The 18764-nt window shown below is 46.4% G+C and overlaps 2 protein-coding genes across 2 annotated transcripts in view; both read left to right on the plus strand.

Moving 5' to 3' along the window:
- ehd4 (EH-domain containing 4) overlaps positions 1 to 6703 on the plus strand; it is a 20203-nt gene extending 13500 nt beyond the window's left edge. Inside the window, exons 4-8 of the mRNA XM_030391723.1 lie at positions 13 to 179; positions 260 to 393; positions 480 to 591; positions 2247 to 2411; positions 3759 to 6703. Coding sequence (XP_030247583.1) covers positions 13 to 179; positions 260 to 393; positions 480 to 591; positions 2247 to 2411; positions 3759 to 4316 — 1136 coding nt within the window. The 3' untranslated portion in view covers positions 4317 to 6703. The remainder of the gene's footprint in view (positions 1 to 12; positions 180 to 259; positions 394 to 479; positions 592 to 2246; positions 2412 to 3758) is intronic.
- A 1458-nt stretch (positions 6704 to 8161) lies between these two features.
- Positions 8162 to 18764, plus strand: part of sptbn5 (spectrin, beta, non-erythrocytic 5) — a 39858-nt gene continuing 29255 nt past the window's right edge. Inside the window, exons 1-7 of the mRNA XM_030392241.1 lie at positions 8162 to 8260; positions 10387 to 10509; positions 12539 to 12706; positions 14529 to 14645; positions 15258 to 15412; positions 15946 to 16174; positions 18640 to 18726. Coding sequence (XP_030248101.1) covers positions 10396 to 10509; positions 12539 to 12706; positions 14529 to 14645; positions 15258 to 15412; positions 15946 to 16174; positions 18640 to 18726 — 870 coding nt within the window. The 5' untranslated portion in view covers positions 8162 to 8260; positions 10387 to 10395. The remainder of the gene's footprint in view (positions 8261 to 10386; positions 10510 to 12538; positions 12707 to 14528; positions 14646 to 15257; positions 15413 to 15945; positions 16175 to 18639; positions 18727 to 18764) is intronic.

Consider the following 18764-nt stretch of genomic DNA (forward strand, 5'->3'; position numbering starts at 1 on the left):
GTGTGTCTGCAGGCTATGACTTTGCGGAGGTTCTGCGTTGGTTCGGCGAGCGGGTCGACCGGATCATTCTGCTGTTCGACGCTCACAAGCTGGACATCTCTGACGAGTTCTCCGAGGCCATCAAAGCCTTCAAAGGTCAAGACGACAAGATCCGCGTCGTCCTCAACAAGGCCGACCAGGTGAGACTGGCAGGACGAGGAGCAGACGGCTTCATCGTCGTTAGACAGACTAACCTCCTCTTCTTCACCTGTGCTCGCAGGTGGACACGCAGCAGCTGATGCGAGTGTACGGCGCCCTCATGTGGTCGCTGGGGAAGGTGATCAACACTCCAGAGGTGGTGAGGGTTTACCTGGGCTCCTTCTGGGCCAAACCGCTGCAGAACAGCGAGAACAGGTCAGAGGACGGAGGACTGTTTATTGATTGATTGATTGATTGATTGATTGATTGATTGACTCACTCGTCCACTTCCTCCTCCTCAGGCGTCTGTTCGAGGCGGAGTCTCAGGACCTCTTCAGGGACATCCAGAGTCTCCCGAGAAACGCAGCGCTGCGTAAACTCAACGACCTCATCAAGAGAGCGCGGCTCGCTAAGGTGAGACAGGAAATGACACGTTGTGTTTGGAGTTAACGCCGAGACCACCGTGATGTTTAGTTTGGTCCTGGAATGTTTGGTTGAGTCTCCCGGACAGAAACGTGATCACTGTGGAGGACCGAGATGGAAATCAGTGAGGGGGTGCGTTTAGCTTAGCTTAGCACAAAGACTGGAAGTGAAGGGAAACTGTTAGCTTGCTCTTCAGAAGAGAACATCAAAGCACAGCTGCTCTGTTTGCTGTCAGAGTAACTTAACCCTGAATCCACAGTCTTCACTCAGTCTGGTAAACATTCAATATTCACTTTTATTTTGAAAAGCAGGACACAGGAAGCAGGGAAGCTTCTGCTTTCAGAGAATTGAAAGCAGAAGTGAGACGAGATTCAAAGATTCACTGGAAATCGAATGTTAACCTCGACTCAGAGACGCTGTTGGACCCAACACGTGAGGTCCGGTTCAGGAAGCTTCCTGTAAACAAATAAATCAGACGTCAGGTTGAATGTGTGTCGTGTGTTTGATGTTCAGAGGGTGGAGGTGGAGGAGGTGAAGGAGGTGCAGGAGGTGCAGGAGGTGCAGGAGGAGGTGGAGAACGTTTCTGTTGTTTAGTTCCTGAAGAAAAATGACTTCCTTCAGGAAACTTTCCTTCTTTTCATCGAGGAGCGATGCTTGTTTTCCACTCTGAAACTCTGCTCACATCACTTCCTGCACCTCCTGCACCTCCTGCACCTCCTGCACCTCCTGCAACTCCTGCACCTCCTCCTCCTCCTCCTGCACCTCCTGCACCTCCTCCTCCTCCTCCTGCACCTCCTGCACCTCCTGCACCTCCTCCACTGTCACCTACACGCTGGAATCTCTCCATCTTACACTTTGTTAAGAAAGACACATCTTGTGGCGATTCAGAATAAATCACAAAGTCACATAATCCCCTCCGTACATCTGCAGTATGTGTCTGTGACGGAACCAGCAGCAGCACACGGAGGAGTTCTGGTGAAGTTCTGGTGAAGTTCTGTTGAAGCTCGGCTGAACAACTTTCAGTCCACAAACAGAATCTCTCTTTTAAATCCTCGTGTTCACATGTTGGCGCTCTGACCTTCCTCTCGTCTGTTGGAGCGTATTTCTGTTCTTCCTCCTTCAGTATTAACTATTGATTAATGACTCTGATGTGTTCAGACGGCCTCCTTCTGTACCCCCTCCCTTCCTCCCTCCCCCTCCCTCCCCCCCCACTCCCTCCCTCACTCCCTTCCTCCCTTCCTCCCCCCCCCCTCACTCCCTCGCTCCCTCCCTTCCTTCCTTCCACCTCCCATAATGCTGTGGGCCTGTATGAGGGATTAATGGCTCTCTGCCCTCCTACATTCCTTCCTCTTCATCCTCCTCCTCTTCATCCCTGTGCAGCGGTGTAGTTTCCCCTCTGACCCGGCGTCGCTCCGTCTCCGGTTTATCTCTCCGCCCTCATCAATTACATTTTTTATGTAAACAAGAGGAAACACGTTGACATCATTTCTTTTATGAGATCCTCGAAAGTTTCTTTGTCGGCGCTCCGTACTTCAGAAGCTGACATCTGTTCATCTTTTCATACTCCTGAATTCTGTTGTTGTGCTTTCACTTTTTGGCGCTGAGTCCATTTTGGCTTCACCACGTGACTCCTCCCCCTCCCGCAGGTGCACGCCTACATCGTGAGCCACCTGAAGAAGGAGATGCCGTCTCTGTTCGGCCGGGAGAAGAAGAAGGAGGAGCTGATCATGAGGCTGCCGGAGATCTACACCATCCTGCAGAGAGAGCACCACATCAGCCCCGGAGACTTCCCCAACGTCACCAAGATGCAGGTACGGACGCTGACAGGAAGTGACATCATCAGGTGCTGTTAGTCAGTTAGCTCAGTTAGCCGTGCATGCTAACTTCAGTGGCCGTCTCTTCAGATACACAGATGTCATGATGTCACAGCTGTTTAATTCCTGTGAACTTTTGAATGTTTTCATCACGTACTGAGACTTTAAAGTTATTTTGACAGGGAATCAGGCCTGGAAAGTCCTTGAAAAGTCCTTGAAAAGTCCTTGAGGTTGTTGTTTCAGACGGTGTGAGAACCTGGAAAGTGACAGTGCAGATTTACGTCACGTTTGTCTGAGAACAAACTGATCTGCAGATGACAGTAAACACATTACTGAGCTTTACTGATGTCAGAGAGGAACACACACACACACACACACACACACACACACACACACACACACACACACACTCTCTGCAGCTGTGTGAGGCCTGTAGAGATGCTGCACTGCAGGTGTGTGTGTGTGTGTGTGTGTGTGTGTGTGTGTGTGTTCCCCAGCTACACTTGTATTTATTGGATTATTGGCGAGAGAGGATGTTTGACATTTTTCAGTTCCCTGGTGCGATGTGAGCCCTCAGGACACACACACACACACACACACACACACACACACACACACACACACACACGTTGTGTAGCGTCCTCCTGTGTTGTGTTCCTGCTCAGAGGTCGGAGGTCATCAGACTTTCTGTCCAGCTGCAGAAAGAAAACAGGAGGTTTGACTCGGTTCAGTTCATCACATGTCCCTTTAGTGTTTCAGCCAATCAGGTTCATTCACCTGTGATGTCACCCTGCACTGATTTTATTGACAGGCAGTTAAAGGAGCAGTCTGTAGTTTTTTAATGAGCAGAGAAAGATCCTCATTGGCTCATTTTCTTCTGCCCAAACAAACTAAATCATCAAACTCTATTTGTTTTAAAGGACAAAATCACTTTACACTGTTGTACTGTGTTTATATGTGGCGGACCCTGCCACCTCTCCATCTTCACACAGTGTTCTGGGACCTTGTTGAACAGGTCGTTATTCTCTGATGGAGACAGTTTGTATTATTACCTCATTAATATTGTAAAGATTTAAGTTCTGACTTTGAGTTCCTTCTATAAAACTACACAGAGCTGCTCTGAGGTCAGTTTTTGTTTGACTCTGGGTTTTATCGCCCTCTGTCTGTGAACAACAGGAACTGCAACAAACACGTCTCTTCACAAACTAACAACCTTTCTGTAAATACAAGCAGTGAAACATCCAGTCAGAGCAGAGGTACTCAGGTGGGACGTGAACATGTTGTGTTTGGTGGCGAGCAGGTGGGTCAGGATGTGTCTGAGCTGACTGTGTGTGTCTCCTGCAGGACATGCTGCAGCACTACGACTTCAACAAGTTCCCGTCTCTGAAGATGAAGCTCATCGAGTCCGTGGATAAGATGTTGGCCACAAAGATCGCCGTTCTGATGACGATGATCCGGGAGGAGGAGTCGAAGGCGCCGCCAGCCATGGTGTCCGGCGGCGCCTTCGAGGGCTCCCAGGACGGACCCTTCGGTCACGGCTACGGCGAGGGCATCAGCGCCGGGGCGGACGCCGAGGACTGGATCGTCAGCCGCGAGAAGCACCGCTACGACGAGCTCTTCTACATGCTGATGCCCGTCAACGGCAAGATCACCGGCGTCAACGCCAAGAAGGAGATGATGAACTCGCGGCTGCCCAACAACGTGCTGGGGAAGATCTGGAAGCTGGCCGACTGCGACCACGACGGCATGCTGGACGACGAGGAGTTCGCGCTCGCTCAGCACCTCATCAAGATCAAACTGGAGGGCTACGAGCTGCCCACCGAGCTGCCCGACCACCTGGTGCCCCCGTCCCACCGCAAAAACCCCACCGCAGACGCCCTGTACAACCACAGCGAGGACTAGAGCGCCGACAGGGCGGCGAGAGGACGCGAGGACGCCGAGAGGACGATTCTGCAGCTGATGTTCAGACTAACACGAGAACCAATCAGCAAGTAGAAGGTCAAAGGTTAGAGTTCAGGATGTCCACAGGAGGAGGAGCTCGCCACCAAGATGATCTTCAACCATCGTTAACTAATCACACGTCAAAATCACACAAACACACAGTGACTGAGGAACGCTGAGAATACTATGCTTTTATTTTGGTAAGGTTTTATATATTGTAGTCGCCTTTAAAGCACCAAAGAAGAAGAAAAAAATATAATGTTGCTTCGTATGTTACTAATTCTGCCTTCATTTGGCCACTTTTGTTTTGAAAGGACGGCGTGTTTAAAGCAGTATCTTGAGCCAACTTCCTGCCTTGTTTCGCTCCTCATCACGCCGCTCGGTCCAACTGATCTCTGATCTGACTTCCTGTCAGCTGCTTCAGCTTCTGAGAGTTTTCCGTTGAGTCCAAACTGAAACACGTCGACTTTATTTTGGTGAAAGAGTTTTAAAACTTTTCTGCAGAAAAAAGTTTCATTCTTGAATTAAATCAAACTTTTTTTTTTATGCCATTAAGCAAATATGTATAATTAACTTTTAAAAATTAGAATATTTTACTCTCTGAGATGTCTGAAGAACCGTCCACACAGACGCATCAATATATTTATATTTTAACTGTATGAATATTAAAATACCGTCACGTCACAGAAATGAATCAGATCAGAGAAATCTTCCTGCGTCGAGCTGCAGAGTCGTCTTCACGTCCACGTTCAGATCAGTGAGCGTTCACTCAGCCGGTCCATGAGTCAGAACCAGGACGCCGGGTTCACGGGGGGGTCAGAGGTCAAAGGTCACAGTCTGTTGTTTGAACAGCTCTCAGTCGGAGGAGACGGCGGTGGAAACGTCCGCCCGCTCTGCTGCTGCAGCTCGCCGTTAACTCGTCCTCCGGGACGGACGGCGTCCTGAAACGTGTCGCGGTCGACAGTTTCCTCACATTGTAACCCTCTGACCTCTGACCTCTGCTGACTGCGCGCTCTGCTCCTGATGGAAACACATGGATTTCATTTATGGAGCAAAAAACACACAAACGTACGTCGACACTCAAATCTTCTACAGCCGTGTGAGGAACTGCTGCTTCTCCTCCACGAGAACATCCTCAGCCAGTTTGTGTCTCATTAAAACAACTTCTCTGCTTTTCTTTTGTCATTTTAAGAGAAAATGTCGTCTGTGAGAAACTGTCAGGTGTTGTAGTGTAAAGAGAGGACGGGTGGATGGATCGGATCAGACGAATCCAGGAGTCGTGTGCTCGCGTCCAGTTTAAACCAAAAGTACTTAATGACATGACGTCATCCTGAACTAATCGTCTCCGTCTGCAGCTTCTCACTTCTATCAGTGACTTTTGTAAAGAGCTGCTAATGTTAGCTGCTAATGTTAGCTGCTAATGTTAGCCTAAACTCTTGGCCTTGGATGTAACTTTAGATTTCATTTCATGTTTTAACATGAGTCATCGTTAAAGGGAACATTTGAGTAACGGTTCGGGTTTAAACATATTTCCATTTGCAAACGTATCGATGTGAGTCAGTGAACGCAGCAGTGAATGTTTCTCTGAATGTGCCTTTAAGTTGCCTAAAACAGGAAGTTAGTTACGGAGGAAAGTTGCCGTCTGGATCTAAAGCAAAGTTTCATCTTGTCGTCGTCACATGACTTCTGTGGGGTCCGGACAGACGCGTGCTGTCCTGTAGCTGCAGCAGCCTGCAGTGTTTGTGCGAGCGGGTTATTTTCAGATTAGCTTCTCGTTCCACAGCTGATATTAATGAATGTGCTTCCAGCTCAGATGTCAGAGCTACATGTGCACATTTCCCAGCAGTGCCTGTTCATGTGACGCGTGTCGACGCCCTCTGTTTCTATGACGGGACGCCGTCGTCCTCGAGGACGCAGCAGCCGGGCGGTTCTGTTTTGTGCCTTTGACCTGCAAAATAAAGTTTAATGTGTTGATCAGAATCTGTTGAGCTCCGAGCATTTCATCTCCTCAGAAGGGAACGTCTGTAGTCGTCTCTGTTATTGATTTAAAGCCCATAAAATTCAGGATTTCAGTGAATGAACGTGTTGAATCATCCGTCTGGTGGGAGGAGCCTCCGTCTGGTGGGAGGAGCCTAACAGCGTCTTCTCTCAGTCCGACTGAACGTTCAAATCTTCACCTATCAGAATGTAAAAGTTTTTATTTTTGTGATTTTGACGTATTTTGTATTCTTGTTGTTTGGATGTTACTGGTCAGCTGTCTGTTAATCTGTTCTGATCACCTGTTATTGATTATCTCATCTGATCAGCGAGATGGAGACTAATAAAGTTTATTCAATACGTGTACTCAACATGTCGTGGTGGTCGCAGAGTTTCTGTTTCTAACTGAAAATGTTCTTTTGCGGTTCACAGAGAGATTTACATGTGAATGTCTTTGTGTGAGAACATCATCACGAGAACGATGGAAACATTTCACTGCTGAGAAATGACTCGTTTCATAACATTTGGAAAGTCTAGAAGAGCTGAACAGTTAAATTATTTTATCTGTGTTCAAGTTAGCCGGGTGCAGAACTGGAAGTTAACTCAGTAGAAAAAAAACAGTTTGTACATGAAGTCAGACGCCCCCAAACTCTGCAAGTCACAGCAAAACAATGAAGATGATAAAAAGACGAAGTATGAGGAAAATATGAGTGAAATATCCCTTTAAGGAGAAAAGAGATGAGGCACAAAGTAACTTAAAGTAGGTTTGACTAGCTGCAGTCTGCAGGTCTGAACCTCAGGACAGAACTTTATAATGAAGGTTTTAAAGGACGCGTCCACTCAAACGAGCCCGACAATCAAACACCGTCAGGAAATATTTTATCTGATTTAGCAGAAAGTCGTTCCAATGAAAACTCTCTGGTCTCCGCTGGTCGCTGCATAACTTCCTGTTCCTGTGGAGTCAGGATGAAGGATGGACGTGTGTCATTACTCAGGAAACACACACACACACACACACACACACACACACACGCCTCCTCTCTGTCCTCTCAGGAGTCATGAATATGTGTCAGACTCAGCAGGAGTTCATGTTATATTAAACTCTTTCTTCTCTCATGAATGTGTCTGAATGTGTTTAACTTTGAAGAAGGTTTTTCTTTCAGCTCTCGAGTACAAACAGACGTCAGAGTGAAGGAGACACACGGATGTGGTTTAAAGGACCATTACACTGTTTTTACATCCCTGAGTCCGATTTGTTATTGACACCCACTGTGCAGTTGTACAAGTGCATGCTAACACTTTAGCGTAGCAGCTACAGAGTCCGTTAATCACGTCAGCTGAGATCAGTTTTGAATCTCTGGCTTTTGGAGAAATTGAACAAACTTCTGTTCTGGGTAAATGATTATTTTTAAATGTTTTGTTTGACAGTGCGGCTCCAGAACCTGCCGGCCGTCAGACTAACAGATGTTGTTGTTGTTGAGCCTGTTGAAGGTCGATCTGCAGCACGAGAGCTGATGTTTCCTGCAGACAGTGAACTAAACTTTCACTCTCTGAGACGTGACCCTGCTGATTCTGGTTTATCATAAAGCTTTATTCAGCTGACTGCAGTGTGTGTGTGTGTGTGTGTGTGTGTGTGTGTGTGTGTGTGTGTGTGTGTGTGTGTGTGTGTGTGTGTGTGAGAGTGTGTGTGTGTGTGTGTGTGTGTGTGAACTTTGAAGCCATTGGATTTACAGCTTGAGCAGCTCCACTCACCTGACCGCAGGTGCAGGAGGTCAAAGTTCACACTGACATGTATGAACACACACACACACACACACACACACGCAGGCAGGCAGCACCATCAGATCATTCAGACTCTGTCACGTCTTTGGATCTGTCACTCTGTCTGAGGTTCTGCAGCTGAAGATTTAAAGAGGAGAGAGCAGAAGGTAAGAGGCTGAGTGTGTTTGTGTGCTGGTCGGATCCATTCGGGCCTCAGGAGCTGTTCTTCCGGTTCTTTGTGCTCTCTGAGAGTCCGGAGACTTTAGTTTACATCTGTGAGTGTTATTCATTCTCTCCAGGTTATTTCAGTCCTGCGTGATTGTGCGCCTCTGTTTCCTGTTCATGTAATGAGGCTCAGAGATGATGAAATCCACAGCGTAGCTTTATTTAAATCTGGAGGCCGACACGATGCCACTGACAGACGGATACGACTGCAGCACTTTGCTCTTAAGAGAACAAATTAAATCAGACTGGATCAATCTGAGGTGTTGGTGCCGTCTTCATGTCACCGTCTGCTAACATGAAGTGTGTCATGTTGTTTCACAAGCTTCTGTGTTCGGCTCCTGATTAATCAGCCAAATTATTAATGATCTTCTATAAGGAGCCGTGATGCAGAACAGTAAACAGTGTGTATGCAGATGACAGCGTCTTATACACACATGCTAAACAGCATGTAGCATGTAGCTAGCAGCTACCCGGCTAACAACTGCCCTGAGCAAAAGTAGTTTATTCAAGTGTACTACAAGTATACTTATTTTATACTAAAACTGAGGCAGTATACTTGAAGTGTACTTTTTATATACTATATTTTATATACTTCAGAAAAGTATAATGAAGTATACTTGGCTTATACTGAAAAGTATAAAGAATAGTTTAAGACTAAGTACATTAATATAACCCGAGCACTTGTCAAATTACAAGTACTAATACTTAAGTTAACGGAATAGAAATGTTTTTCACTACACACATTTGCATTGAGGTATTACACCTGTTATAAACTTACATGTTAATAAACTAATATGTGCACTAGAAGTATATACTTAGTACACTAGTAGTATATAGATGAGTGTACTTGTTGTATACTTTAAGTGTACTTCTGTAAACTTAAAATGTTCCAATTTAGTCCAAAGAAGTATTAAATCAGAATACTTTCTAGTATGCTACAAGTACATGGTCCATAGTATACTTGCTATACTTATACTCAAGCATACTTAATAAAATGAACTTCAAGTATACTACTTTTTGCTAACATTATCTTAATCAGTTACATCTGAGTCTAAACTAAGGTTTTATAAAATCCTGTCACAGTCTCTGATATTTGCCTCCTCATCATGACTTCACCTGTTGTTTGTCCTGTTTCCTACCTGCTGCAGGACGACAGATGCTAATTAGCTTTGAGCTAATCTGGCACTGTGCATCAAATGGTGACGTTTATGTTCCTGGTAGATAAACTTGAGCTAAATATAATATCACAATATTTTTAGACTGTAGCGTGATACACAATATATATATCTCTGTGTTTAAAATGAATACTTCATGAATGTGAGAACAAACAAACATCATATTTCTGACTGAACACTGTTTTCATGCTGCGGTAACAAAAACAGTCAGGAATGTGGATATAACAGCCGAGAAAGCTCAGAAAATGACATCACTTCACTGTAAATGAAGTAAAATGAAAATTGTCGTGCAAAGTACACACACACACACACACACACACACACAGATTATGACAGCTGAGGTATTTTTACAGCGCTGTATTGAGGGTGTAACCTGCAACAGGAAGTAAAATAAACTCTTCACTCTTCGTTCTAACTGTCTGACTCAATATTCTACTTCAGTACAAATTCAAGGTACTTTACACTTCTTCTAATATTGCTATTTTTACTCCACTACAGCTTTAGTTACTAGTTACTCTTCAGATTACATTCCTGTCCAGTGAAAACCAGACGTGTTGAATGTTCGTGATAAACTGACAGTGTTGTGAAAAGTACCCAACAGTCACACTGCAGATAAAGTATCTGATGTTAAATGTTATGTCAGTAAAATAATCAATTGATTTAAAGAATGTGCAGCATGTAATCTGTAGAGTAACTAGTAACTTTGATGGATGAATCGTGGAGATCTTGTGATTCCTTCAGCTCCAGAATCAGAACTTAAATCTCTCTGACATCAGAACTTGATGCACATATTTGTGTTTTATGTCCTGATCACATTTCTGTTTCCCACCTTTACTTCTCACTGATGACACTGATCACTTTTAACCTTATTTGAAACGTGTGTGCTCTTCCAGCCAATCAGGATGGAGGGTGAGGAGGATGGGGCGGGGCGAGTCAGGGAGCTGCAGGAGCAGAGGATGGCGGTCCAGAAGAAAACCTTCACCAAGTGGATGAACAGCGTCTTCTCCAAGAACGGGGTGAGACGGCAGGACGACGAGATGTCTTTATCTCACAGTGAAACATTCTGGTTCTGATCGTACTGGTCTTTAACCGGCAGACATGTGGTTCTGTAGGACGTTACAGAGGAGTCCATAAGCCTCTGTCCATCTTCTCTCTGGGTTGTAGCTGAACATGTTCCTCTGTTAGTTCTTGTTTTATGTCTGTGTCAGTTTAATCTCTGACCTCACACCAGATACAAAACGTCCTCTCAGGAAAAAACCCTCCAGGTTCTTGTGACTGACCCTGAACCAGATCCAGGCCCGGGAGGAGGAACAGAACAGTGCTGAGTCGCTGGATTCATGTTGATTACAGTAATAATAATAATAATGCTGATGTGTGCGTCTGCACACTGATGCAACAACAAACACACACACACGCACACACACACACACACACACACACACACAGCCGTGTTCGTGCGTGTGTGTGTGTGTGTGTGTGTGTGTGTGTGTGCGTGTGTGTGTGTGTGTGTCAGTACTGTTACACGTGTTTTGTGGCTGCAGTGATGATGTCACTAATGATGTCAGTGTTATTGTTCCTGTCTAATTAGCAGTTATTAACGGACTCTCATAAACAGTAATCATCACCGACTGTGACACAGCTGCTCTCAGCCCAGCCACACAGAACCATGTGGATCAGTGGTTCTGCTCGGCCTCGTGTCCACCAGATGTGTGACGGCTCCGAGTTTCACCTCACGTGTTTTCTCTGATAACCGTCTGCCAGCTGCTGGCTGAACACTGAGGCCCGCCGCGGCTTCATTCCCAGAATTCCTGTGAGATTTCTTCAGGATGGCAGCAGGGAGGGAAGCATGCAGAGCTCTCACTCTGTCACTGTTTGCACCAGCATTTTTACTTTAACCTCGTATCATCCTGCAAAACGTCTGCAGCGTCTGACCGCGAGCTCACGTCTCTGTAAAATATCTGGACAACAGCACCAGTTCCAGGATCAATCACTGCCGGGATCAATAAAGTCTCATCTTATCATGGAGATAATAAAATAAGATATCGTGACCTAATTGTTGGTCGTATTTTATATCATTACTCTGAATCTGCAAAGTAGCTCGTAGGCTAACAGATAAGATCAAATCAATGTAGTGTGGAGTCAAAAGTACAGAAATAAAAACATAAACAGAAATACTCCAACAGTCCGAGTACTCCTGCAGTACTCGAGTAAATTAACTTACAGCACTTAATGTAGCATACTTTGATCCCACTGTCCCGATCGTTAATGTTTTAATATATAATCAGCTGTTTTCTTCTAAAAGCTTCCAGGTCATGTGACCCGTCGACTCACAGCTGCTGTGTCTCAGTTCCGGTCTGCATCCTGTGAAGGACTCGGCCTTCAGATGCTCCTCTGAAGGATGCAGACCGGAACTGAGACTCAACAAGTCAATGCCGAAATGTCTTCATGTACCGGTGAAATGAGAATATGAATATTTTCAGCATTTTTTTCAATATCTTCATTATTCATTATCTTCATTATCATTATCATGTCGTGTCTTCAGATCCATTTAAATGATGAAAACTGTCCATCAGAGTCCAAAGTGGCGTCTCAGATGTTCTGTTTGTCTCGCCACACTAACAGTTAAACTCAGGTCCTGGATGTGTGTGAGACGATGCTGGACGTTCGGTGACGGAGAGTCTAGATTTAAAACAAACACTCCACTTAATGAAAGATGTTACCTGACCTGTAGATAACCGGGATGTCCTGAGATGTTACGTAACGCTCCTCGGTCCACTCAGAGCGATCTCAAGGAAACTCAGCCCTCACAGTGAACTTCCTGCCAGTCACAGAGCTGTAAACACTCACTCACATCCTCCAAACACTCAGAGTCCATCTGTAAACAAGAACCGGTCCTGTTCATGTCAGAAGTGATGGACAGAAGTCACAGTGTGTCTGAAGTCATCAGATCAGGACAGTAGAAGTTGTTCCTTACATAGTTCACCTGCTGAGCATCCCAGAGTCAAAGGTCACCTGTCAGTCGTTCACTGTCGCCTCCTCCTGCAGGAGAAGGTGGAGCTGACGGATGTTTACACGGAGCTGAAGACTGGAGTGGTTCTGATCCGTCTGCTGGAGCTCATCTCCAGCTCGACGCTGCCTCCGCCCAGCCGCCGCAAACTCAGAGTCCACTGCCTGGAGAACAACAGCATCGCCATCGGCTTCCTCAAAACCAAGGTAACTCACCTGTCCACCTCAGACACAGTCCTGACCCGACCAATCACCTCCTCAGAACCAAGGTAACTCACCTGTCCACCTCAGACACAGTCCTGACCCGACCAATCAGTCTCCTCAGAACCAAGGTAACTCACCTGTCCACCTCAGACACAGTCCTGACCCGACCAATCACCCTCCTCAGAACCAAGGTAACTCACCTGTCCACCTCAGACCTGTCCTGACCCGACCAATCACCCTCCTCAGAACCAAGGTAACTCACCTGTCCACCTCAGACCTGTACTGACCCGACCAATCACCCTCCTCAGAACCAAGGTAACTCACCTGTCCACCTCAGACACAGTCCTGACCCGACCAATCACCCTCCTCAGAACCAAGGTAACTCACCTGTCCACCTCAGACCTGTACTGACCCGACCAATCACCCTCCTCAGAACCAAGGTAACTCACCTGTCCACCTCAGACACTGTCCTGACCCGACCAATCACCCTCCTCAAGAACCAAGGTAACTCACCTGTCCACCTCAGACACGTCCCTGACCCGACCAGTCACACCTCCTCAGAACCAAGGTAACTCACCTGTCCCACCTCAGACCAAGTCCTGACCCGACCAATCACCCTCCTCAGAACCAAGGTAACTCACCTGTCCACCTCAGACACAGTCCTGACCCGACCACTCACCTGTCCACCTCAGACACAGTTTCTGACCCGACCAATCAGTCTCCTCAGACCAAGGTAACTCACCTGTTCCACCTCAGACAACAGTCCGACCCACCAATCACCCTCCTCAGAACCAAGGTAACTCACCTGTCCACCTCAGACACAGTCCTGACCCGACCAGTCAGCTCCCTCAGAACCAAGGTAACTCACCTGTCCACCTCAGACACAGTTCTGACCCGACCAATCACCCTCCTCAGAACCAAGGTAACTCACCTGTCCACCTCAGACACAGTTCTGACCCGACCAATCAGTCTCCTCAGAACCAAGGTAACTCACCTGTCCACCTCAGACACAGTCCTGACCCGACCAATCAGCCTCCTCAGAACCAAGGTAACTCACCTGTCCACCTCAGACCTGTCCTGACCCGACCAGTCTGCTCCCTCAGAACCAAGGTAACTCACCTGTCCACCTCAGACACGGTCCTGACCCGACCAATCAGCCTCCTCAGAACCAAGGTAACTCACCTGTCCACCTCAGACACAGTCCTGACCCGACCAATCACCCTCCTCAGAACCAAGGTAACTCACCTGTCCACCTCAGACACAGTCCTGACCCGACCAATCACCCTCCTCAGAACCAAGGTAAGAGTCTGAGGACCAAAGAGAGGTCCTGTCCACGTCTTACCCTGACTGATGGTTCTGGTTCTGAGACAGTGGGTTGTGGTTTCTGCACCACTTTAATTCAACACACTGCAGATTAATGAACACATACTTCACTGTGTTCATCAGCACAGTGAACAGGAGGCCACGGTTCTGCCTACATGAGGAAATGGTGTCATGAAAATTTATCTGACTTTCACTTCAATTTTCTCCAAAACTTCTTCAGTAAAATAACTCAAAGTTCCTGGTGTCAACAGGATCCATCAGAACTGTTCTGTGTCTTTAGCTCCATCTTGTGTTTGTGTTCGTGTCTTACAGCTGAGTGAGATCATATCACATATAACCTCCAGCTCGTATCAAAGCACATTTATGGTTTTAACAACCTGCTTCATTTAAATCACAGTTAACGACTTTAATTTGTTTTAAGAAGGTTTGAAGTGACGGTCTTTAAATCTGATAGTTCGTCTTGACCAACTCAAAAAACGACCAATCGCTGTGTTTCTGTCAGATTCGGGTGGATCTGATTGGTCCAGAGAATGTGGTGGACGGGGACCGTACGCTGATCCTGGGTCTGCTGTGGATCATCATCCTCCGCTTCCAGATCGGACCCATCAACCTGGAGGAGGTAAGAAACAGAACCTTCAGTGGAGGACTGTTACACCTGTAGCTCACCTGTCAGCATGTAATGAGTCTGCTCCTGAAAGCATCATCTTATAGGGGCAAACATTCCTTTCTTCTTTTTCCATTCCTTTCCTTTCGTTTTCATTCATTTCATGTCTTTTCTTTTCTTTTCCTTTCCTTTCTTTTCATTAATGTCTTTTCCCCTCCTTACATTTCTTCTCCTTTCCTTTCCTTTTCATTCATTTCATGTCTTCTCTTGTCTTTTGTTTTCCTTCTCTTCTCTTTTCTTTCCTTTCTTTTCCTTTCCTTTATTCTTTTCCCTTTCCTTTCCTTTCCTTTCCTATCCTTTCCTTTCATTTTCATTCATTTCATGTCTTTTCTTGTCTTTTGTTTTCCTTCCCTTCTCTTTTATTTTCTTTCCTTTCCTCTCTCTTCCTTTTCTTTATTCTTTTCCCTTTCCTCTCCTTTCGTTTTTATTCATTTCATGTCTTTTCCTTCTCTTTTCTTTCCTTTCCTTTCATTTTCATTCATTTCATGTCTTTTCTTTTCTTTTCTTTTCTTTTCTTTTCCTTTCCTCTCTTTTCCTCTATTTCCCTTTCCTTTCCTTTCCTATCAGGTGGACGGAGGCAGTGTTGCTCATCGCTCGGCGAAGGAGGCTCTGCTGATCTGGTGTCAGAGGAAGACGGCAGGTTACCGAGGTGTTGATGTGCAGGACTTCTCGTCCAGCTGGAGGGACGGACTCGCCTTCAACGCCCTCATCCACGCACACAGGTAACACACACACACACACACACACACACACACACACAGACACACAGACACACACACAGACACACACACACACACACACACACACCACACACACACACACAGTCACACACACACACACACAGACACACACACAGACACACACACAGACACACAGACACACACACAGACACACACTCGAACACACACAGACACACACACACACACACTCTCACACACACACACACAGACACACAGACACACACACAGACACACACTCGAACACACACAGGTAACACACACACACACACACACACACACACACAGACACACAGACACACACACAGACACACACTCGAACACACACAGACACACACACACACACACTCTCACACACACACACACAGACACACAGACACACACACAGACACACACTCGAACACACACAGGTAACACACACACACACACAGACACACACAACACACACACACACACAGTTCACCACACACACACACACACACACACTCTCCATCCTCTCCCTCTGTCTCTCCATACAGGCCTGACCTTTTCGACTACCGCCGCCTTCATGGCGACGACGCCGTTCATAACCTGCAGCACGCCTTCAGCTTGGCGGAGCGGGAGTTTGGGATCATGCAGCTGCTGGAGGTGGAGGACATGGTCGTCCCCCGTCCGGACGAGAAGTCCATCATGACCTACGTGTCTCTGTACTACCACTACTTCTCCAAGATGAAGCAGGGCCAGACCATCCAGAAGAGACTGACCAAGGTCTGGAGCTCACACACACACCACACACACACAACACACCACACACACACACACACACACACACACACACACCACACACACACACACACCACACACACACACACACACACACACCTGGAAAAGAACTGGTTTCAATATAAGAAGTGTCTAAATGTTTCCCCTCACCTTTTTTCATTTAGGAGGAGGGGAAAGGAAAGGAAAGGAAAGGAAAGGAGGGGAAAGGGAAGGAAAAGAAAGGAAAAGAAAGGAAAGGAAGGAAAGGAAAGGAAAGGAGGGGAAAGGGAAGGAAAGGAAAGGAGGGGAAAGGAGAGGAAAGGAATCAAAAGGAAAAGGAAGGAGTGGAAAGGAAAGGAAAGGAAAGGAATCGAAAGGAAAGGAATCGAAAGGAAGGGAAAGGAAAGGAATCAAAAGGAAAAGAAATGAGAGGAAAGGAAAGGAAAGGAAAGGAAAGAAAAGGAAAGGAATCGAAAAGACAGGATAGGGAAGGAAAGGAAAGAAAAGGAAAGGAAAGGAAAGGAGAGGAAAGGAAAGACAGGAAAGGAAAGGAGGGGAAAGGAAAGGAAAGGAAAGGAATCAAAAGGAAGGGAAAGGAAAGCAAAGGAAAGGAGAGGAAAGGAATCAAAAGGAAAAGAAATTAGAGGAAAGAAAAGGAAAGGAAAGGAGAGGAAAGGAAAGGAATCGAAAGGAAGGGAAAGGAAAGGAAAGGAAGCAAAAGGAAAGGAAAGGAAAGGAAAGGAAAGGAAAGGAGAGGAAAGGAAATAAACTTGATTTAAGATTTCTTGTCAAGTTACATTTTCCTGCTGCATGAGTAGATTGTTTCACTGGTATCGACTTAGTTCTTTAAATCTAACATAAACAAGATTCCACCTGTTCTACCTGAGAGAAACAGCATTAGTTAAAGAGGCTCAGGTAGAACACACTGTGCACCTGTTCGCCCTCTGCAGGCTGATCCAGGAACAGCAGCACTCACTCTCACATGGTGACTGCCTCTAATCCTCCTGCCTGTCAGTCACCTGGATTACTGCCGGATTAGATTCAAACAGGAAGTCACCTGCTGACAGAGCCACAACACACAGAGCGAACACACACACCTGGATGAAACACACACACCTGCATGAAACACACACACACCTGGTTGAAACACACACACCTGGTTGAAACACACACACCTGCATGAAACACACACACACCTGCATGAAACACACACACCTGGATGAAACACACACACCTGCATGAAACACACACACACCTGGTTGAAACACACACACCTGGATGAAACACACACCTGGATGAAACACAGCAGAACAGACAGAGCTGGTGTAGAAGACAGACGAGTCACTCAGAGAAACTGATGAAGGATTACTGGTGATGATGTTTCACGTCTGTTGGTCAGGTGAGCCTCTCTATCCTGTGTGGGTGATTGTGGGCGGGGCTAAAGAGGCTAAGCTAATCAGATGAGATCACACACACAGGAAGAGAAACAAGTGTTGAGCCGAGCTGAGGCTGCACACCTTCACCTGCTGTCAGAGACGAGACCAGACGCTGGTTCTGACCCACGAGGACTGACGAGCCGTCTGATGGAGATTCTTGTGTTGTTGTTGTCTCTGTTGTGTTGCTAAGCTAAGCTACATGTTTGTGTTTGTCTTGAGCGCTGTAGCTGTGTTGTACCTGCACAGGTGAGAGACTGTCCAGTGATCTGAGGGAGGAACCACACGTGTGTTCTTAGAAAGTTGTTATTGATCTCCTGTGATCTCTTGTTAGCTTTGAAAGGATTAGAAGTGTAGATACCTTCAGTGTGTCGAGGTGTTTCAGTGATCGGCTCACTGATTCTCTGGATTATTGATCCTCTCATCTCTTCATGTTGTGTTGTGATGGTTGGAGCTCGAACAATGTGGGCTGTGTGTGTTCATGTCGCAGGTGAACCAGGAATGTCCAGGTCCAATGATTTACCTGGAGTCACATAGTGACGGGTGACTCGTGCAGGTGGCTTCAGGTGTGTCACCGGTCTGTTGTGGGTATGAACAGAATTTTAAAATGATTAAACTGGAGATAACACAGGTGTGTCCAGGTGTGTCCAGGTGTGGTTGAACAGCAGCGTCCCCAGCTGTTCGGTCAGAGCTCGGTTCAGGTGCACACATGGTTCTCTTTTGACTACCAGGAGTTATTCTCATTAGGTAAAGGTAGTACAGGCTGTGTCCAGGTGTGTCAGGTGTGTCAGGTGTGTCAGCTGGGTGAGGTGAGTGAACAGAGTGTACAGTATGTTGGTGGGAGGACGTCTCAGTGGTCAGTGGGTGAAGAGGCAGTACAGGAGAGACTCTTCCACCAGATCCCTCGACAAGGTGTGTTCTTCTTCTGCTGTTTGTTTGTTAGATGAGAACTTCTCACAGGTGGAGGCTTCGTGTGAAAACTTCAGTGTGGTTCTGAGACAGCAGAATAATTAAGAATGTACCCGTTTGTGTCCTCAGATAGTCGGGATGCTGTCGGAGCTGGATGGCATGAAGGTCCAGTATGAGAGGCTGGTCTCAGATCTGCTTCACTGGATCAAAACCAAGGTGACAAACACAGCGACAGTTCTCACATTTAAAGAAAC

The sequence above is a fragment of the Sparus aurata genome, chromosome 16, assembly GCF_900880675.1.
Source record: "Sparus aurata chromosome 16, fSpaAur1.1, whole genome shotgun sequence".
Taxonomy (NCBI): Eukaryota; Metazoa; Chordata; class Actinopteri; order Spariformes; family Sparidae; genus Sparus; species Sparus aurata.